This window comes from Lepidochelys kempii, chromosome 4 (assembly GCF_965140265.1).
Source record: "Lepidochelys kempii isolate rLepKem1 chromosome 4, rLepKem1.hap2, whole genome shotgun sequence".
Classification (NCBI taxonomy): domain Eukaryota; kingdom Metazoa; phylum Chordata; order Testudines; family Cheloniidae; genus Lepidochelys; species Lepidochelys kempii.
The window spans coordinates 8,336,966-8,360,226 of NC_133259.1; the positions used below are offsets into that span (position 1 = coordinate 8,336,966).

The following is a 23,261-nucleotide window of genomic DNA, read 5'->3' on the forward strand; positions in this document are numbered from 1 at the left end:
AATGAATTATTACTCAGAGTTCTGTATTAATATGCCCAGTGAGGAATCTATTTGTCAAAAAACATTTCCTGAATCTTTTTTTTGTCTGTATTGTTACATTCTTGCTGAGAAGTATTTTGAAATAAATTACCAAAATAATTGAAATTGGTGTGATTATATTGTATTATTTTGCAGAATTTTAAAATAGTGTGTGGAGAAGTTTTAATTTTTTGGTGCAGAATTCCCCCAGCAGTATTTAGTGGATGGAATGGAGAAGGGGAGAGGATGCTCATTAGGCTGGGAACTAAGACTCTCAAACTGGGAAGGAAGAGAGAAACAGGGAAATGAGGATGGGGAACAGAAACAGAAACAAAAGGCAGAAATAGCAGTGGGTTTAAAGGGGAGCTTATTTTCTCACTGACGATTAATGCAACAATAAAGCACTGAACAAATACAATTCTTCTTCTCTCAAGCTGTATAAATCTCCTACTGGCATCAGTGAATTCTACTGTGTATTCCACTATGAATTCTACTGTGGAGACTGGAGAGTCCTGAATTTATACCATAATTAAACAGAATTCAGCCCTCTCCTCCAAGTGAATCTGGCACCCTGCTCTGGAACCTTCCTACCTAGGTCCTTTTTAAGCAAGAATCAATGGCTACAAACAGTATTTCAATACGGTTCTTCCTGTCAGAGAGGTAACCCATCCCCCACCCCCCCCAAAAAGGGGGCTGATGGCTTTGTTCCACTAATAAGTCCTTGGGGTTTTTAACCTTGAGCTTGTAACATTGCAAGGATGGGCATGCAGGCGACTGAAGAAAATTGCCAGAATATTCCTATAATTAACACCACATAGGTATATTGTCATGACTCTGGTCCTGCAGTTCTTCTGCGTTGTCTTTGGCACTATTTGTATTCAGTCATTGCCATTAGATTTTAAGGCAGAGTAGTCAGAGGCTGGTTGAGATGACAAGCTACTTCATCAAAGGTAGCAACAATGGTATATTAAGAGAGCTATTGGATATTTCACTACCTCAGAGCACTTAGGTTGGAGCTGTCACAGCTTTAGGAGAGCGCCTCTTCTTGGTCACACACCAGACTGTCGATAAATCTTGTATCTAGCCCCCCCCTTCTAAGAGCTGCAACAATGTTACCCATTGCCCGTTCCCTAGAACCAGGAGGGCCCCTCAATGTTTAATGTTCAACAGTTACAGAGTCATGTTAACACCTTGGTTCCATCTAAATTAACACAAGTCCCTTCCCCTGGATCAGCCTCTTCAGGTGATCCAACACACTTACCAGGTCACTTTACTGATAGGCGCTCTCTCCTCTGACAAGCCAGTTCTCCTGGACAGTAGTCAGCCAATTGTTTAGAATGATTCATGTCAATGGGAGAGCACTTAAATCAAGAACCTGTTAGCCCTTTGCCATCAACCTTTGGAATTTAAGTCTGGCATGGAGGTAACAGGACAACAGACAAGGTAAAAAAACACATCACAAATGGAGTCTGCAGACTGACATAGATACATATAAAAAGACCCCAATATCAAAAAGAATGAATAGATTGCACATACTGCTCCCCCAAACTGTCACAGGAACAAAGCCCCAATAATAATGCACAAAAAACTATTCAAACGAGAGATTTTTAGCTTGTATGAAGATACAAACTGTTTCAAGACAAGCTTCAAAATGGCACTGCTGGGATTATGCCAACCTGAGTAATGCTACTGCAGAGTATCCAAGCACTCAGCAGAGAAATTACAGGCTTGTGCTTTGAGGTAGACAACTTTGAAAACAGTTTAGATCAGCCTTAGGACAGCTTTTAGCAGAGTGTCTCTCAGGGGACCTAAGACAGAATTTCAGGAATTTCTGTCTCAACCTAATGGGGTCCTTGATAACATCTTCTGGCACATCCAACACTCAGCATCACACTGTACTAGACTCCCAGGCAATGAATACAGCTCTCAGGCCTAGGGATGACTGAATGCAAAACTGCACTCAGTGGACACTTTAATGCCTCTGAACTTCCATTCTTCCACCAGCTAGACAGGGACAAGGATGACATCCTGTGAAGAAATAACTAGAGCAGCCGCGCATCAAGATAAATCCAAAGGGCTCTGAGGTGAAGAATAGAACAAAGCAGTATCCCATATACATCAAAGCCACCACTTAACATGAAGCAATCTTCCTCAAGCATCAAAACCCAATGACAGTACAAGAGCTGATTCAAAGCAAACAGTGATCGTGTTAATGGAGAAACATCTGCAGGACCAGAGCCTTGACCACAAACCTATTCGTTGACTATGACACCAGGCAACAATGAACCCCCAAGACTATACTGTCAAGAAAAGCAGTAGCAGAGAAGTCATGGAGGTCCAGATCATGTAATCCAATATACAGATGGATCAAGAACAAGTTACAAGTTATTTCTTAAATAAGAATGAGTGACTAGAATGCTATTAGTCTAATGCATGGAACAAAGTCTGGAAAAATCAGAGAGCAAGAACCAGCAGCAGAGGTGCAGATCCAACAGGGAGTTCCATTGCTTGAACGTGGTTAGAAAGATACCAGTTGGGAAGGATGTAGAGGGAGCCGAGATACAATGGTCAAAATGTGACCTGTGAATCTGAGTGTACAGCTACTTGTAACTCAAAGCCATCATTAAGATCTGGAGCAGATCCCACCTGTATCACATGAGAAGCAGAAGACTGAAGAGTTAGAATCCTATGGATATGGTATTGCTTGAGAAAATTTTACTTGTTGCTAATTCTGTTTCTCATAGTCCTTAGAAGGCCATGTCCAGGACCTGCTACCAGAAAATGGAGACAGGAATATTTAACATTTATGAGACTCTCTAACAGCTGAGGAAAACAACCTGAGGAACTTTAAACACAATAGCACAAAGTTCACACAAAATCCAACTACTGTAAAACTAAGTTTGATAGGAAATCATGTATTACATTGTGGAAGCCTGCTTAACAACAGTGTTGTGATGAGAGATCAAGTTTAAAACACATATGTAATACACATGGTAGAACAAGCTATTGGTAATTAATCTACAAACTCTTCCAGTGAACAAACAGTGAAAAGCATTTGTCTGCATCTCAGAATGATTACTTAGACTGACCTACAGAAGTCACCATTAAAAATGAACTGCAAATGATTTTTTAATTAAAATTTTTTTTAATTGAGCCCATTTTTTGCTTCTTCATGAATCAATTGCTTAAAAAAGGACTAAAAATTAGTTTAGCAAAAAAAGTCTGCTTATGTTTTCTTTATTTATCCCAAGAAATATTAAGAATGTCAAACCTGACCTGCCCTGAAATTGCTGGAGAACTCGTTGGTAATCTCAAATGTGTATGAAAACCTCTCACACCTTAACTAAAGAATTGGGAATTCTGGAACTTCAACAAAGACTTTCTTTCTCATAAATGTTTTGAACAATTTCTTTTTTTTTTTTAAGTCACCATTAAAAATCCATTCCATTTAAACTGCTGAGGTTCCAGTCTTTTGTGATGTCATAATCCCATGGTTCTTCTACATATTTTAAATATTAGAAATTCAGGTCTGGAACTAAGTACATCATAAAGAAGCATCATAAAGAACACAGGTTTCAGAGGAACAGCCGTGTTAGTCTGTATTCGCAAAAAGAAAAGGAGTACTTGTGGCACCTTAGAGACTAACCAATTTATTTGAGCATGAGCTTTCGTGAGCTACAGCTCACTTCATCAGATGTTTACCGTGGAAACTGCAGCAGACTTTATATACACACAGAAATCATGAAACAATACCTCCTCCCACCCCACTGTCCTGCTGGTAATAGCTTATCTAAAGTGATCAACAGGTGGGCCATTTCCAGCACAAATCCAGGTTTTCTCACCCTCCACCCCCCCCACACAAATTCACTCTCCTGCTGGTGCTAGCCCATCCAAAGTGACAACTCTTAACATAATCAAGTCGGGCTATTTCCTGCATAGATCAAGGTTTTCTCACATCCCCCCCGCCCCCATACACACACAAACTCACTCTCCTGCTGGTAATAGCTCATCTAAACTGACCATTCTCCAGGTTTAAATCCAAGTTAAACCAGAGCATCGGGGAGGGGGGGTAGGAAAAAACAAGAGGAAACAGGCTACCTTGCATAATGACTTAGCCACTCCCAGTCTCTATTTAAGCCTAAATTAATAGTATCCAATTTGCAAATGAATTCCAATTCAGCAGTTTCTCGCTGGAGTCTGGATTTGAAGTTTTTTTGTTTTAAGATAGCGACCTTCATGTCTGTGATTGCGTGACCAGAGAGATTGAAGTGTTCTCCGACTGGTTTATGAATGTTATAATTCTTGACATCTGATTTGTGTCCATTTATTCTTTTACGTAGAGACTGTCCAGTTTGACCAATGTACATGGCAGAGGGGCATTGCTGGCACATGATGGCATAGATCACATTGGTGGATGTGCAGGTGAACGAGCCTCTGATAGTGTGGCTGATGTTATTAGGCCCTGTGATGGTGTCCCCTGAATAGATATGTGGGCACAATTGGCAACGGGCTTTGTTGCAAGGATAAGTTCCTGGGTTAGTGGTTCTGTTGTGTATGTGGTTGTTGGTGAGTATTTGCTTCAGGTTGCGGGGCTGTCTGTAGGCAAGGACTGGCCTGTCTCCCAAGACTTGTGAGAGTGTTGGGTCATCCTTTAGGATAGGTTGTAGATCCTTAATAATGCGTTGGAGGGGTTTTAGTTGGGGGCTGAAGGTGACGGCTAGTGGCGTTCTGTTATTTTCTTTGTTAGGCCTGTCCTGTAGTAGGTAACTTCTGGGAACTCTTCTGGCTCTATCAATCTGTTTCTTTACTTCTGCAGGTGGGTATTGTAGTTGTAAGAAAGCTTGACAGAGATCTTGTAGGTGTTTGTCTCTGTCTGAGGGGTTGGAGCAAATGCGGTTGTATCGCAGAGCTTGGCTGTAGACGATGGATCGTGTGGTGTGGTCAGGGTGAAAGCTGGAGGCATGCAGGTAGGAATAGCGGTCAGTAGGTTTACGGTATAGGGTGGTGTTTATGTGGCCATTGTTTATTAGCACTGTAGTGTCCAGGAAGTGGATCTCTTGTGTGGACTGGACCAGGCTGAGGTTGGTGGTGGGATGGAAATTGTTGAAATCATGGTGGAATTCCTCAAGGGCTTCTTTTCCATGGGTCCAGATGATGAAGATGTCATCAATATAGCGCAAGTAGAGTAGGGGCTTTAGGGGACGAGAGCTGAGGAAGCGTTGTTCTAAATCAGCCATAAAAATGTTGGCATACTGTGGGGCCATGCGGGTACCCATAGCAGTGCCGCTGATCTGAAGGTATACATTGTCCCCAAATGTGAAATAGTTATGGGTAAGGACAAAGTCACAAAGTTCAGCCACCAGGTTAGCTGTGACATTATCGGGGATAGTGTTCTTGACGGCTTGTAGTCCATCTTTGTGTGGAATGTTGGTGTAGAGGGCTTCTACATCCATAGTAGCCAGGATGGTGTTATCAGGAAGATCACCGATGGATTGAAGTTTCCTCAGGAAGTCAGTGGTGTCTCGAAGGTAGCTGGGAGTGCTGGTAGCGTAGGGCCTGAGGAGGGAGTCTACATAGCCAGACAATCCTGCTGTCAGGGTGCCAATGCCTGAGATGATGGGGCGCCCAGGATTTCCAGGTTTATGGATCTTGGGTAGTAGATAGAATATCCCAGGTCGGGGTTCCAGCTTCCTTCCACCCTTTGCAGGTCACCATTAACAAGTCAACATTTGCCATTATATACCAGTTACCATAGTTATTTCCTATTCTAACCACATAGAGAAACTTCTCCAACAACCCCAGTGTGCAGTAACTGCTGGGAATTGTTGAGTTTAATGAGGACCCTGCTGGAGCAGGGAGTACTAGAAAACAGATTATCGAGCACATTAAATGTCTGGATGATAGGCACTTCCTAAACATCCTCTTGGGTGAGACAAAGAGCCCCAGCACAGGAGACTGAGGGCTTGTCTACACTACCACTTGGGGAAGGTCTAAGATACGCAACTTTAGCTACGTGAATAACATAGCTGAAGTCGACATACTTAGATCTACTTACCATGGTGTCTTCACGACAGTAAGTCGACAGCTGACACTCTCCCATCGACTCCACTTGTGCTTCTTGTTCTGGTGGAGTACCTGAGCCGACAGGAGAGCGCTCAGCCGTCTATTTATCGTGTCTATAAATCGACTACCCGCTGCCTGCCAAACTGGCAGGTAGCGTAGACAAGCCCTAAGAAGCCAGGAAAATCCACCTGGCTTGCAACAGGCAGCTGCCATCACACAGGGCAGCATCACCCCACTTGCAACAAGGAGGAGACTCCAGGGGAGATGGGCTGGCCTGTGTCACAGGTAGAGTGGACAGCCGACCCATATATGACTGGCTCTACCCACTGTTGTACGCTTAGGCAGTCAGCCAGCTCCACAGGGAAGGATGTACAATGCAGAGCACAATGGGGCCCTGGCCTATGACCAGGGCTCTTGGGCACTGCTGTAATACATGTAAATACCTGCATGCGGAGAGGGCTCCTGGGCACGACTATAACACACCTGAGAAATAACTACCCCCTGAGGGGCTCCTGGGTGCTACCGTAATACACCTAATAAATGATTACCCTCTGTGGGGCTACACCTAAGAAATAACTACCCCCAGGGGAGGGGGCTCCTGGGCACTACCGTAACACACCTAATAAATAGCTACCCCCCGGTGGGGCTCCTGGTCACTAGCGCAACACATCTAAGAACTAACCACCCCCGGGGGGGGGCTCCTGGACGCTACTATAAAATAACTAATAAATAATTACCCCCAGTGGGGCTCCTGGTCACTACCATAACACACCTGAGCAATGACCTACCCCCCCCCAGGAGGCTCCTGGGCGCTACCATAACACAGCTAAGAAATAACTACCCCCTGTGGGGCTCCTGTGCGCTACCATAACACACCTAATCACAGAAGATCCGGGTTGGAAGGGCCCTCAGGAGGGCATCTAGTCCCACCCCCCGCTCAAAGCAGGACCGACCCCCCACTAAATCACCCCAGCCAGGGCTCTGTCAAGCCGGACCTTAAACACCCCGAAGGAGGGAGATTCCGCCACCTCCCCGGGGAACCCATTCCAGGGCTTCCCCGCCCTCCCGGTGAAACCGTGTTTCCTGACATCCAACCTACACCCTCCCCCACTGCGACCATCGCTCCGTCACCAGCCACCGCGGACTACCCCCGGGGGCGGGGGGGGGGGTTTCCTGGGCGCCACCGTAACACACCCAAGAAGTCACTACGCCCTGGTAGGAGCCCCACATTCACCCTCCCGAACCCCGCCCTGGGAACCACCACCCCGCAGCAGCCTCAGCCCGCACCCAAGGCGGGAGCGGCGGCGCGAGCAGCCATGATGCGGGCGCGGGGGCAGGACCCGGCTCTCTCACCAGCGGCTCCGCCATGTCGGCTCCAGCGCTCCCCCAGGCCTGCGCCGCGGCCGTTCCCGGACCAGACCGCGCCCCGTGCGCGCCCGCGCGCGCGCGCGCCGCCCTTCGCCGCTCCGGCGATTTGAAAACTCGGGGGCGCCTCCACTGCGCACGCGCTCCCGCTGAGGGAGGGGGTGAGAAACGCTCATTGGTTAACGGGGGCGTGCGTCAGAGACAGCCGTTCCCTCTTCACCGCCCGCCGGTGGGTGCTGCGCCTGCGCACGAGCCTCTCTGTCCCATAGAGTCGGCGGCCCGAGCCGGGAGGGGTCAGAGGCGAGACAGGGAGCTACTTCGCACACCCGCCCCCCAGGCACACGCGCCCGTACCCCCGCCCCGCCCCCCAGGCACACGCGCCCGTACTCCCGGCCCCGCCCCCCAGGCACACGAGCCCGTACTCCCGCCCCCCAAGCACACGCGCCCGTACCCCCGCCCCGCCCCCCAAGCACACGCGCCCGTACCCCCGCCCCGCCCCCCAAGCACACGCGCCCGTACCCCCGCCCCGCCCCCCAGGCACACGCGCCCGTACCCCCGCCCCGCCCCCCAAGCACACGCGCCCGTACCCCCGCCCCGCCCCCCAGGCACACGCGCCCGTACCCCCGCCCCGCCCCCCAAGCACACGCGCCCGTACCCCCGCCCCGCCCCCCAGGCACACGCGCCCGTACTCCCGGCCCCGCCCCCCAGGCACACGAGCCCGTACTCCCGCCCCCCAAGCACACGCGCCCGTACCCCCGCCCCGCCCCCCAGGCACATGCGCCCGTACTCCCGGCCCCGCCCCCCAGGCACACGCGCCCGTACTCCCGGCCCCGCCCCCCAGGCACACGCGCCCGTACTCCCGGCCCCGCCCCCCAAGCACACGCGCCCGTACTCCCGGCCCCGCCCCCCAGGCACACGCGCCCGTACTCCCGGCCCCGCCCCCCAGGCACACGAGCCCGTACTCCCGCCCCGCCCCCCAAGCACACGCGCCCGTACCCCCGCCCCGCCCCCCCAGGCACACGCGCCCGTACCCCCGCCCCGCCCCCCCAGGCACACGCGCCCGTACTCCCGCCCCGCCCCCCCAGGCACACGCGCCCGTACTCCCGCCCCGCCCCCCAGGTACACGCGCCCGTACCCCCGCTCCCCGGGCACACGCGCCCGTACCCCGGCCCCGCCCCCCAGGCACACGCGCCCGTACCCCCGCCCCGCCCCCCGGGCAAACGCGCCCGTACCCCGGCCCCGCCCCCCGGGCACATGCGCCCGTACCCCCGCCCCGCCCCCCAGGCAAACGCGCCCGTACCCCCCGCCCCGCCCCCCACGCGCACGCGCTCGTACCCCCGCCCCCCGCGCATCCCTCCACCCCACAGGTCCCCATTGTGCCCGGCCTGCGCACACCCGCCTCGCCCCCTGCTACTCCCAGCCCTGCCGTCTGGGCAGACCCCGCGCGCCCTCCCCCGTCTCCCTCACACCCAGCCCCATCGCCCCCCCCCCTTGGCTTTGTTTCACTGCGTACCCGCGCCCTTCCCCCCCCCGAACTACCCCTTTACCCCCCATTGCCCCATGCATGCTGTCACCTCCCCCCACGCTTTGCTGCCTCACACAGACACCAGCCTCCCCCCCCACACTCCATCGTCCTACCGCACAGCCCTCACTGTCCTGTGCCCATCCTTTCAAACACAGACCCCTGCCTTGCCTGCTCTCAGCCACCCATTCTTACTCACACGTGGCCACTTTTGCACCCAGTGCTGTCCCCGCACCATGCCATTGTGCATTCATATACCATCCCTTTGCAAGCTCCTAGACATACACCCCACTCACCCTCTTGTTGCACCACCCATGCTAAGCTAGTCTGTCCTGAACTCGCAGCCCCTCATGCTTTCACGCTGAACAGTGTGGTAAATAGTAAACTGTCGCAGCAAGAAAAGGGGCACATCCAAGGCTAGAATCCCAGCTTCTGAGACCCACAGCCAATGCCTACACCCCCTCAGTCAGTGGTTTACAGACCAGCTGTAGAATCTCTGGGTGGTTGAGTCAACCCCCCTGGAGAAATGTGGTCAATAAACTGTGGTTTTCAGCTGCAGAACCCAAAGCAGTTCACAAGGGTGGGTAACATTATTCTCTTAAGATACAGTACTCGCTGTGCAAGATTCTCACTCCTGCATATTGGCTGCCTAACATGGGACAGGTGCTATTCTAGCTTTGAGGCCCACATTTTTTTTATTATGCCTTTCACAGCTAAAAGGCCATGTTGGGGGCTTTGTTTTGTGAAGTGCTGTAAAATGTGTGTCTCATTTTGTGGCTGCCCAGCTCTGGATACAAAGGCCTGATGTTTTAGCAGCACTGAGCACCCATCACTCAAATTGAGATTCATAGAAGCTGCTGGTGCTTAGCTCTGCTAAAATCTAGGCTGTTGGTGCCAGAGGTGAGCACCTAAAAATTGAAGAATCAGAGGCCATTTTTGAAAATTTGTCCCATAGAAGGACAGGGAAAATCTGTCATTTGATCATTCGGGTCCCTTTTCGGCAACAAGCTGCAAAGTCTGCTTTTGGCAGAAGCCACATGCTCCAGCTCTTCATCCGTTCCAGCCTGTGTGCTGCTGAGTATATCCTCTTTACTAGTGTTCCTCTCTTGTGGTCAGGCCTAGCTTATTTTTAAATTCACAGTCTAACTGTCCATGACTATTTTAAAAAAGAAAAGAAGGACTTGTGGCACCTTGGAGACTAACAAATTTATTTGAGCATAAGTTTTCGTGAGCTACAGCTCATTTCATTGGATGCATTCAGTGGAAAATACAGTGAGGAGATTTATATACATAGAGAACATGAAACAATGGGTGTTACCATACACACTGTAACCAGAGTGATCACTTAAGGTGAGCTATTACCAGCAGGAGAGCGGGGCGCCGGGGGGGGGATTTGTAGTGATAATCAAGGTGGGCCATTTCCAGCACCACAAACATCAACCAGACATCAGCCCTATGGCTCTGGCAGTTTCTACCATCTTTCTCCATTGGCATAACTGACCCACAATCACATCAAGTATTCAGCTAAGAGCAATTTCTCAAACATTTTACTTTTCTTGTCCCAGAAAATTGCATCTGCCTTTACTTAAAATGTGTGTTGTAATGGGATTTGCATAGGTACATAGAGACACACTAGACTCTGCAAACATTTAAAAGTAAAGACCTTTTGAAGTCTTCTAATTGCAGCCTCGGAGATGCTCTAACTTGTCTGAGGCTGGAGTAGCCCGTTGGGGTTCTTCTGGCAGCCAAAAATAGCTGGAGTTCAATGGCACTGTGGTGGTAGCCCTGGCATTCCTTCTAAACTGGAGTTCAAAGGGAGCAGCAGAGAGCCATTATAGTCAGTTCAGTGCCATCCATAAAACATCTGTACTAGTGATATTCCCTGGTAAAAAGCTCTGCTGTCTTCATGGTACGTTTGCTCCACTGGAGTAGAGTAAAAGGGCCATAGGGCAATGCAGAATAGGTTAGCATCTTAACAGAGGTTTTGAAGAGATCCTCTAGAGCCAGATACCTCAAGTGAAAAATCTAAGTTTTATGAAAATATAAAACAATATTGCAGATGTGCCTGGAATTTATTTTGGGTTTGTTTGGTTGCTGTTTTGTTTAGTTTTATAAAAACAAAGTTACAAGAAGTTTTGGGGAACAGGTTGGAGTTCTTTCACTGTGAAAATTACCTTTTCCACTAGGGAAGGTATAATGGATGACATTTCATCATAAATGGCACGTCTCAAAAGAAAGGGAAGCTTCAAACAGGTCTAAATGTTACCTCTTAAATGGTACAACGTATCCTACAGTTTGTGTTCAAAAAAACAAACAAACAAAAAACAAACAAAAAATCATGAAAAATTCAAAAGGGAAGCTATCTCACACACTGCTGTAGAGCAGAGAAGGCAACTCCCTGAGAACAAACAGTCACTTTAAAATACAACCAAAAAAGTATTTAAAAAAAAGAAACCTTATTTATTTAGGAATAGTTAAGAGGTTTACAGATCCTTGCTATTTAAATATCAGTGACAAAACAAGATTACTACAGCAAGCTTCTGTTTAGAGAAACATCACACAGTGATGTACATTAATATGGAAACACTGTTACAGAAAAGTGGTGATTAAAGTGTGAGAATCTTTACACTACACGTGACATGCTGTTTCTGGTGATTTTATTAAAAAGAAGCATTCTTAAGAGTTAAACAGAGGAACTGATTCTCCAACACCCTACACTTTTTATAAAAAGAAAAGGAGTACTTGTGGCACCTTAGAGACTAACAAATTTATATAGTCATTCACATGCCTGCAATGTGCGTATAATGCTACCATTCTGATTTACTAGCATTTTACGCCCGTTTTGCATTCATGATGTACAGACAAACACCCACATAAATTGCAGCACAGTTGTCAGTCAGGTCTAGTATTATTTAGACAGTAATGCTTTAGACCTCAAGGGTCTACCTCTGAGTTGAAATATAAAAAATTTTGGGGTCAAAACCTTCACTAAATCATGCTGTAATCTGTCAAAATATAGTAAGAATGCATCAGTTATTACATATTAATTTCTGCTTTGAACTGATGGTGGTTTTAGATTGTGCTGGCTTTCCAAGGCTGGGAGTTCAGTAAGTGCCGCTCTTCAGCTACTGAATGTCACAAAAATGGTGCATATCTTGCCCCATTGCTGAATTTCCCCAGTAGAGTCAAGTTGCGCCATTTTACTACAAAAATATGCCAAAAGTAGCACAATTGTAAAAAATTTGCCATCTAATAAATTCTTAGAAAAAGTTAATAATATGGATTTTTCCAAGAAGTCATTACTTGCGGAGTAAAAATCGATATTTTACTTTCACATAGTTCTGGGAAGTACCAGATTTTCTGTTATCCTTGCCTAGCAATTGCACAGTCTAAAAGTTGCCTCCCAAGCAGGTCACATATATTAAAGCCCTATTGGATCTGCGTGAAGGTTGCAGGGAAGCAGAAAAGGAGCCTTGAAGGTAACACACAAGAATAACGGGGGAAAATGTGTTCCCTTTTTCTAGAGCACGTTTTCAAATACTTTTTGTTTGTTTGTTACCTATAGAAATATCACAATGTCTTGCTGTCCCTGTTCTTTCTTGAGGATTTCTGGAAGGGACGCAAACCTGAAGAAAAATCCTGGCCCTGTTGAAATCAACAAGAGTTTTGCCATTGACTTCAGTAGGGCCAGAATTTCACCCTGGGAAAGGGATCTCTCCCACACCTTATCTGAACTTTTGGGGATGATGGATTTTTCACAAAGAAAGTTCCCCCCCCCGCCCCAAGTGTTTATCAGAAATCTGAGTTACACATGTATCAACAACAAAAACAGCAGTTTTCACTAAAAATACCTTCTTCTCTCAATCACTCTTATGTCAGAATTCCACCAGATCTCCAGCAAAAGCAATCGTCAGACATTCTTAATGTAAAAAGCCAAGTGGAATTTTAAAAAGCCAAAACAAACATTTCAGAAGCAAACGGGCACAATCTCTCTTTCTTTGCAGGTCACCTGTAAAGATTCCAGAGTCTGTGAACTGTGAGAAGGAGGTTTCTCTGACAGATCCCCGACTAAATCCAATAATGATAATCCCGGTAAGAAATGGCATAATTATCATTTGTGATTGTGAACCTTGGTCTGCAGGATGGAAACATACAAATAGCATGCTAGGAAAGTTTCCTTTAATCCATTTAATCTTGTTCCTCTTCGGATTATACAGTGAGAAAGGGGTCTGTGCGGTGTGTTGTTTATTTTAAAATAACCACCAAGACTTCCTCTTTGTACCGTCAACTTGTTCTCTCAAACCGGGGCGACTTTCCTTTGCCAGAGGCTAAAGATAAGCAGACAAGAATACACAGAGGAAAAGAACACAGCCAAGATTCAGCGGATAGGGAGGGAGCAGGATGGCTAAGCCTGAGAAAATCCCTGTACCAGCCCCACGACGAATCTTCCAAGCGAGACAGAGGATTACTGCTCTGCCCCTGTACTTTGAAGGGTTTCTATCTGTCAGATGGGCACGGAACCAGGTAAGGTGCACAATCCGAGCAGCTATATTCAATTAAACTTTTTCTGAGAAATGTGTTGTAACTCATTACAGGTGTTGAGACCTGTTCCTTAGGGCTGGTCTGCACCCCAGCTCGCACTGAAATAATTAAATCTGTTTTAATTCACACCTTTAGTTATTTTAGTGAAAGTCCTGTGCACACTTATTTCAGAATGAAAGTGTCCCATTACAATTTAGTTGAAGTCAATTTTTTACCAATGTAAGCAAAATCAAAATAAGAAACTCTTATTCTGAAGTAAGTATCCACACACAGATTTGCACTGAAATAACTAAAGGCATGAATTAAAACAGATTTAGTTATTTCAGTCAAGTTTGTGTGTGAACAAAACCTGCGTATCTCTTGGCACTTTCTGCTGTTGCATCAGAGAGTAATATTTCCCATACTTGAAACTACTATTTTTTTTTTGCTTTCATATTCTTATATATATATATATATATATATATATATATTCAACTAAATAGACTCTCTAACAAAATAATATAAATATAAAATGTACCATAAAAGTCTCCATATTTATAGACGTGCATTTCCTTTTCTGTAGATAATATTATAACAAGCAAAGATGGAGAAAGATGTTGATTTCTGAAGCTGTAGTTTATTTTGGGTTTCCCAATGGACTCTTACTCCAGTTCAGTTTTATTCTATAAATGTATATAATCAAAAGAACTGCATTACACACCATAATAATTATTCAGTACCCCATCATATTTTTTTTATAATCTACAGGAAAGTTGATTGAGACTGATTTCAGAGCTCCAATAATGATGAGACACTTAGGTTACACTTTAAGCCACAAGAGCAAAGTTTGATTTGTTTATCTTGTTCTGAAATATCCCATACTAGTCTTAAGCCTGAAATTCTCAGTCATGGAGCATTTAAAATGAGCATGGTGATGACTTACAATAATTAAAAATATATAATGCTGAAATCATTTAACTTTTATTTATGGACTACTTTGGAAACACAGTCCAGTGGAATTTTTATGAGGCAGGATAATAATTTATGCCCTGATCCTGATCTTGTATGCATGTGTGAACATTATTAGTAAGTATTTACAGACCAGGTCCTTGAACATGCTGATTGCTTTTTAGTATAGATTTCTCTATTTTAGCTCCTGATGATAGTGATCATTATAGTTAAGACGGCAAAACAGTTTCCGTTATAATCCTTTCCCCGGCCCAGTCATGGCTATAAAAGATTTAATATTTTCTGTGCTTGATCACTGCGCAAATATGATTTTTTTCAAAAATAAGTTTGAAGGTAAACTTGTATTTCCCCATTATTATTTTTTTAGTAGAGTGTGGTGGTTAGACTATTCACAAAGAGAAAAGTAACTACTACCCTTTTTTTTTTTTTTTAACTACAATATAGCAAGAGGAAGTTCAGAACAGTGATATTTTTGAACATCACTATTAATGATGTATTCCAACATGGAAGATTGGTTGAAGTTTCATTATGCTGCGTAACAGTCCAGAAATAAACAGCAGATATTTTTCAATTTCTCCCATATGTGGAATCTTTTAAAAGCCACTCTCTCCAGAGTCACTAGCTCACATACTGGCAGTTCACTGCACAACACCAAGATCACTGAGAGGTTTTTCGCAGGAGTGGGTGGATGAGATTCTGTGGCCTGCGTTGTGCAGGAGGTCGGACTAGATGATCATAATGGTCCCTTCTGACCTTAGTATCTGTGAATCATACATGTAACTGATAATTTTTCAGCACTGCAATAGGATTTTCTTGGGCATCAGAAAAGGCCATGGAAGATTGTATTGAGACTATTAATTTCAGGAATGGGAGTGGTCTGTTACAGAACTGCATTTCCTTATGAAATTTTAATAAATGGAGGGACTGCTATCAAGGTTAGGTCAAAAGTGTCCAGGAGCAGGGGTATAACAATAGATATTACCAAAAGGTTGGCTTTTGCAGAGGTTTACACTCCATCTAATTACCCATTACACTCCATCTAATTGCCCCCATGCATCTGATGAAGTGAGCTGTAGCTCACGAAAGCTTATGCGCTAATAAATTGGTTAGTCTCTAACGTGCCAGAAGTACTGCTCTTCTTTTTACGGATACAGACTAACACGGCTGCTACTCTGAAACTTTTCCCCTACTGTTACTCACACCTTCTTGTCAACTGTTTGAAATGGGCCATCCTAATTATCACTACAAATGTTTTTTTTCCTCCTGCTGATAATAGCCCACCTTAATTGATTCGTCTCATTAGAGTTGGTATGGCAACACCCATTTTTTTCATGTTCTCTGTATGTATATATCTTCCTACTGTACTTTCCACTGCATGCATCTGATGAAGTGGGTTTTATCCCATGAAAGCTTATGCCCAAATAAATTTGTTAGTCTCTAAGGTGCCACAAGAACTCCTCATTCTTTTTGCTGATACAGACTAACACGGCTACCACTCTGAAACCTTTCCCTAGAATGTTGTTTCAGCAGGGTTTAAAACTGTAGCAGGTCTCCCCAAGCTCCCCTAGGGGTATGCGTTGCTGATAAACATAGTGGGGATTGCTGATAGTATGTGAAACCTAATATGTGTAGCAGTGAAAGGGATAAAATAAAAATAAACTAAGCCACTGACCAAATGTGTACTGAGGTTATTAAAAATGGTCCTAGACTAATGCAAAAACCCCACGGCTACACTAAGGGATCAGCATTACATTTAAGGTGCAATACCTCAGAAACCATCATGGCTAGAAATATTATAAACGGTGTCAGCTGTTGCAGTCCAGGGGAGATGGCATTGCTCAGCTCCTCTGAAAATCAGGTCACTTAGTTAGGCCTAAATATGAGTTTAGGAGCCTAACTTTTAGACTCTCATCTTTGAAAATCTTGGCGTTTGAGGACCAATACATGACTGAAGCTCTCATCTTGGACCAGTGATTAGAAAAATAAAAACTTCAATCTGAGATATGACCCATCATTAACAATGTATGCTTGTATATGGAGCATACTATAAAATAATATAACATTTATGTAGGACCTTTCATCCTGAAATAGTCTCCAAAACTTCACATACTGAAAGACAGCCAGCTGTAGGCACAGAAGAAAATGACCCACTGGCACACAGTACGCAATATAACCGACTGAGGAGGGGAAAACATTGCTAGGAAGACCAGGACAGGACATCGCTCTTCCAAACTTCAACATGCAATCTTTTACGATCAAGCAGAGCGCCAGGAACTCTGTGTTTGAGGGATCAGCTCAAATGTGTATCTGCTATGAATAAAAAGTAGAGCCGGAACCAAGCTGTGAAGTTTGTAGTTGGATCTGGAGTCAGATTTCCCTAAAGACAGTATGTGGCTTGGATCTATGGTTCTCGGTCAGGGCCTATTTATAATAAACAAATTAGATAATGCACATTCATTACTTGCCCTTCAAAGTCTATTTGAATGTGATAAAGAGAACCGCATGAGCAGATCTCTGTGCCCATGTGAATTCCCCATTGATTTCTATAGGGCTCTGCACAACCAAAAAGTCAACTTGCACAGTTCTTTTTGCAGAATCGGGTCCTTAAAGGCAACCTTGCCTGTCTCTCCCTGCTCTTCTTTCTTTCAGCTCCAGATAAATGCCAATGTTGATGTCATAATTGGCAGAGCCATGAAAATCAGTTAGAGAAATAAGGATCCCCCATCTGCCTACAGTTTATATCCATGTCTAAAGAATGACTTCTGTTGACACTGGTATGCTAGCTGGCATGAACAGAACATAATTTTGCCAAAGCTACTTTTTAAAGATAATTTTTTTAAAAATACCTATTTAAAAATTGAGGCACGAGCCACCAGAATTATTTAAATTAAAAATTCATTCACGAAAAGTTTCATAACATGGAGGAAACTGCAGTATAGATGAAGCCGGAGAGCACACAGGAGTTACATGCTACTAAGGATGGACTCCGTTGAAAGACAAAAATAGCAGAGTGATTCACATCCATAGTAATAGGTCGCACAGTAAACTGAAACACCAAGAAACCCCAAATAAACTACTACTCTTGCTATTCAAATAGCTAGCAGCAATCAGACTTATTCTAAAACATTTCTTTATTTTATCTAGCATGATGGAAATAGCCATGTTTAGTAACACTTTCCCCCCAATAGCTTTCATAGAATCATAGAATATCAGGGTTGGAAGGGACCCCAGAAGGTCATCTAGTCCAACCCCCTGCTCAAAGCAGGACCAATTCCCAGTTAAATCATCCCAGCCAGGGCTTTGTCAAGCCTGACCTTAAAAACCTCTAAGGAAGGAGATTCTACCACCTCCCTAGGTAACGCATTCCAGTGTTTCACCACCCTCTTAGTGAAAAAGTTTTTCCTAATATCCAATCTAAACCTCCCCCACTGCAACTTGATAGCTTTAATAGTAATAAATGTGCATTTATATAATGCCTCTGCTCTTAATCCCCAAGCATTTTACAAATAGGAATCACATCACCCACCTCTGAAATGCAATAACGCCTTGAGTAGAACGTGGCCATTATTCCTCGGGCCACAGCATTATCACACAACAAATCGGAAAAGGGAAAACTAGCATTACATGCAATTGAAATGGCAGTTCTGGACAGCCTGTTACAGAGCAGGTGCTATGCTGAGAAGGCAGCACGGGTTCACAATTCTATTAATTTTAGTTGGAATAAAGGTGACCAAGTCTGTGCACCTTATTTATAGGCAGTGTTGAGTTTGTTTACCCGTGACCCAAAGACATTCCTGAATGCATAGAGCTTGCAGAGTGACTGGTTTTGCTCATTCTTATTAAGGTGAAATTCATGCCTATGCAGAGTGTCTGTATAAAAACTATGCACTTCTTAAGCCTTCAGAACAGGGGGTTATGAGAGACTAAATTGGTGTATAGCCCTTGTGTCAGCTCATTCTTGTGTGTGTGTGTGGGGGGGAATTCACTGACTTCAGTGGAGCTACAGTGGCATGTGGAGAATCAGATCCCTCTTCTTTTACACGTTATCCAAAGTGGGGAGCCTGACAACTATAGCTGTGTGAGAGGGTCAGTCACCTGAGTACTCATTTTCAAAAGTAAATATTCTTCTCGTGAAATGTTGCCAATTTCATTGGTCTAAATTGTAGCTTTGCCACAAGGTCATTGTATAAGGCAGCACCAGGTTGGGCTGCCTTTCGTGCTTTGAGAAGCAGATCAAGATTGGGTCTCCTTTGCAATGGGGCTGGAGAGGAACATACCGTGTATCAGGTCCATGCTTGGTGCAGTGTACGTCCCTCAGTTTATCAGCCAGCATTGGGGGAGGGACGGAGTTAGTCCCTGGGATGCTGCTTCCCTGCCATACAGGAGGAGCATGAGAGGGTGCCTTGCACCCTATATAGCCATGCAGAGCAATGTCTTTACCAGCTTTTCCCAGTAAGCAGATAGCAGGAATTCCTCCAGTCAGCTAGTGCATTTTCAGTCAAGCAAAGTATCACTCATTCATGACAACAAAAGGTGAAACTTCGCCTGTCGTCCTGCACTTCTCTGTTCTTGGCCAAAATTACTAACCAAGGACGGGGCCTAGCAGCCTTCGTTAGTTCTTTTGGGGCTGAAGCTGGAAGAAGGCCGTCAGTCCAGAGAGCATAACCCCATTCTAGACAGTTCAGGGCTTACAAGGATGCTGAGGGGAGAACCACCCTAGTCCACAAGTGGTTCTGGAGAACTGAAAAGAATTATTATGAGACTGAAGTCTATGGGGGAGAGATCACCAGGTAGAGGTTTGGGGGGAAATATCCTGCATGCCTTAGTTTGTCAGGCCTAGCAGATGTGCAGTTTTTACCCTTGTGTGAGAAACGCTCACTTTTTTGCCAAAATAGTACTTTTTCAAAAGTGCATTTTACAGTTTTGCTATCTTCATTTACTAGTCCATAAGTAAGGCCCTTCTTTTTTGTTTTTCTTTTTAAACCAACTTTTATCAAAAAATCCCCAGGTTTTACAAAAGGTTTTACTGATTTTCACCTAAATTTTGGAGCACTCAAGTATGTGACAAACAGGTGGATGTGTCTAGGTTAATAATAAATTAGTCTCAGTGTAAATATAAGGTTGTCTGTTAAAGTAAGGCAAGGTAGTGGAAGAGATACATTGTACACGCATGGGTACATGTATACATACTGTTAATGTAGAGTTCATGAAATACACCACAGCCTGAAGCTGCTTTTACATTCAATACTCTTCCTTTTCTCTTTGTTGCTTTTTTCTGTCCTCCTGCCTCTCAGTATTAACCATCCTCGTATTTACCCAGAAAACTATTACGTTAATTTTATGCACTGATTTTCACTTATTTTTTAATTTTTGTAATGAACACTGATAAATACTTGGGCAATTTTAAACAAATAAAATCCCAAAATGAAAGGCTTTGCCCACAATATATGCTTCTCATGCATCCTCAGACAAGAGAGCAGAGTGTTTAATTGCGATTGTCTTACAGCCTTTCCCATCACTAACTAGCATGTTCATTACAGGGAAGATTTACAACAATAAGGTAATAGCTGGTTGCAAATCGATAGTCTATCATCATTGAAAGGAGAAGTAGATAAAGTGTCACTGTGAGCGTAACAATCTAGCTTTACGTTAGAGGGAGATATTGGTGAACAAACAAACCAGTACAGTTAATATTAATCTTTGTGGGACTAGATTGTTCAGAGGAACAATGGCAGGATGTGTAGATCAAGTCCAGCCCCTTGTGCTGTGGCAGGACCAAGTAAACCTAGATCGTCCCTGACAGGTGTTTATCCAACCTGTTTTTAAAAACCTCTAATGATGGGGATTCCACATGATTGCTTCTGGGTGATCAGCACTTTTGAAAAAAAAAAATCAGACCCCACTTAGTTAGGTACCTAGTGTGACACCCCAATATTCACCACTGTCATGTAATTAGGATGAGTTTTGTACAAAGTATGTCTTCTGAGGTATTCTGAAAGGCTCGCTCTGCTAGACATTAATATCTCATTGGATTGCATGTGCTATCGTTGTATGTGAAGTTATAAAGTTTGGCTATGTGTTACTGAAACATGTTGTGAGGTTGAAAACACCCACAAGCAGCCTGCCAGGTACGACAGTAAAAGGGCCAAACAATGTGAATGGCTTATTGAGGAAATGCACACAAGCACAAGGATTACCCCAGGAACTGTGTACAATAGAAACATCTCAGAGGTATCACTACGCAATGGGAACTGTTTGACCTAGGTCACAGCAAAAGAGCTTTCCAGCGAGTGAGAAGATATAAAAAGGGGGACAATGACATCAAAGGGGTTCTCACTCTCCAACACCTGAGGGGCAAGGACTGAACTGTGGGAAGTGATAGTCCCAGGCTAAAAGGATCTTTAGCCTGTGTATGAAAACCTGAGAAAGCCAAAGCAGCTTGTGCCTTAAGAATCTGCCAGCCTATTTATCACTCAGGGTTGAGAATTTGCTGATTTATATCCTACCTAGCTAGTGTGTTAAACTCAGTTTGCGGCGGGGGGGGGGGGGGTTATTTACTAAGGTAATCTGATTTGATCTGTTGGCTATCCCTTATAATTAAAAATATATCTCTTGTATGTAATGAACTTGTTTTTGTTTTAAACCCAGTTTGTGTAATTCACAACACAGGAAGGGGGGGTGGGTGCAAAAAGCTGTGCATATCTCTCTCCGTATTGAGGGAGAAGGCAAATTTCAGTTAGGTTACACTGTACAGTTCTCTGTGCAAGACAATACAATTTTGGGTCTACTCTCCAGAGTGGGCATGCACTTGAGTACTGGGCAATTCCTTAGCCGAAAGCTTTCCCATGCAGTACTGATTTCAGTGTCCGTGTCTTTCTGCAGCTGGGTGTGTCCCTACCTGTGTGTGTGCTAGAGGAGGCTTGAGGGCCTGGCTTAGCAGGACAGGGTAAGGTAGCTCAGTTGCTGGAACAGGCGGGCTCAGTGGTACCCCAGGACATCAGGTGGCACTCCGGAGTGGGGGGTAACCCGTCACATCGAGAAATGGACTTAATAGCCTGCCTAACTTTACACACACTTTTTTTTTTAATCTTGGCCCATGCGTGTGTTCAGAAGGTGTCTAGACAGATATTCACTACCTAAAGCTTTAACAGAAATTAGCTGATGGATTTGAGGGGAAAAGTAGTAATCATACACTCCCAGTCAACAGAGGAAGATGTAAGGATTCCAGTTTTATAGTAGAAATCATGGAATAAATAAAGAGGTGTTCAAAGAAAGTATCTCTGATGAACAATAAGTGACTGGTTTTGTCCTGATCCCTAACTACTTTAAATAATTAAAACAAACTGACTGATGACAGGGGTGAGAGGAAAGTCTGCATTTTGTCTAGTTTGCTGTTTGCCCTAGATGACCCAAATCCCGTTTCCCACCCTAGTTCACAGTCATTATAGTCTGAATTAATACAAATTCCAGCCCCCCTTTTCATCTGTTTTCAGTACGGAGTCTGCTTTTTATGCAACTTAGGGAGAGCAATATGAAAAATAAAAGCTATTAAACAGTTCTCTCCCCCAGGCTGGAGTTCACGTTTTAAATGAGGGGCAAAAATGTCAAAAAATGTAAACTACTTGGTCATCAGTACTGAGATATTGTCAGTGCTATTGATAATCCATACTGATACCAATACTTGGTCAGTTACCATAACCAAGATATTGAATGTGGATCACTACGATGCTACTCTAGTTTTAAACTTAAATAAATCCAGTGAAGCCAACAGAGTTACACTGGCATAAACTGGAGTAGCAAAGTAATGAATCAGCCCCCAAGTCTATATATCGGAACTTCTGACCTGGAATGAAATAATTTTACAAATTGTTTCATTTGCTGGAAGTTATAAAACAGAAGGTCTTTGACCTTTACCAAACTATAAAGCACTGAAATAAACCCACTTGGGTTATGGTACTTTTCTTATCCATATTTAATTCACTTTTCTTTGGGGGCTAAAAAGATTTTCCAGGTAAACTGACTCTTGCCCTTTTCCAACAGGATTTTGAACAGTACTGGACAGAACTCAGAGGGATTACACTTTTCTTTTATAGTGATAAGAAAACCCCAACCGTGAGTAGTGCAACATGCTTGTGTGTATGTATATATGATTATTTTTAGTAGCCATTTTCACCAAGTGAGTATATACTCATTTACTGCAAGTGTCTCTCCCATCCCTGTTCTCGCATCTTTGAAGCCCATGGAACATGTATCAAGCACTGCAACAGAGAGCCTGAGTTACAGTGTAGAAAGTGATACAAATAATAAAAATAGTGTGTGTCTACTCCTAACAAAAGGAAGATTCTTAGTCATTCAGGCTATTCTATATATTCACTTTTGAGATGAGAACCAATGGCTAGTGGGGAGCACACTGCAAGCAACACAACATTTTGATATTAACTCAATGATTTTAGCCTTTTGCTTGGCACATATGCAGCTCTTTAGATCTTCAATGTGCTTTACAAACCTTAGTTCAAAATATCCTGATCACCCATTAACTCCTGCCCATTTACTATACAGGGTCATTCACGAACATGTTGCACATGACACTTATGAGAGCAGGGAGGTTGCTCAGTCCTTGACTGAGACTTTCCCTCCCTCATGTTTTACCTCAGAAGCAGCTGCTGTATGTGTGTATACACTTTTTTAATTGTTTGGAGACCAGTCAGGTTGAAAGGTGCGGTATAGTTATAATATGCACATCTTCTGCATCTTGCATATGGGTACTTAAACCAGTCTGTCCAATAAACTGCTCCAACACAGA

General features: G+C 44.4%; 2 protein-coding genes across 3 annotated transcripts in view; one reads left to right on the top strand and one right to left on the bottom strand.

The window, feature by feature from the left end:
- The window catches only part of CENPC (centromere protein C), a 71,060-nt gene extending 63,524 nt beyond the window's left edge, over positions 1–7,536 (bottom strand). The window contains exons 1-2 of one of the 2 annotated variants that reach the window (XM_073340249.1): positions 7,435–7,536; positions 6,074–6,153 (exon numbers count right to left, since the gene is read on the bottom strand). In XM_073340249.1, the coding sequence (XP_073196350.1) occupies positions 6,074–6,118 (45 nt within the window). In that variant the 5' untranslated portion in view covers positions 6,119–6,153; positions 7,435–7,536. The remainder of the gene's footprint in view (positions 1–6,073; positions 6,154–7,434) is intronic. The other variant, XM_073340250.1, reaches the window with a different exon arrangement.
- Positions 7,537–13,369: 5,833 nt separating this feature from the next.
- Positions 13,370–23,261, top strand: part of STAP1 (signal transducing adaptor family member 1) — a 28,771-nt gene continuing 18,879 nt past the window's right edge. The window contains exons 1-2 of the mRNA XM_073340006.1: positions 13,370–13,492; positions 22,499–22,570. Coding sequence (XP_073196107.1) covers positions 13,370–13,492; positions 22,499–22,570 — 195 coding nt within the window. The remainder of the gene's footprint in view (positions 13,493–22,498; positions 22,571–23,261) is intronic.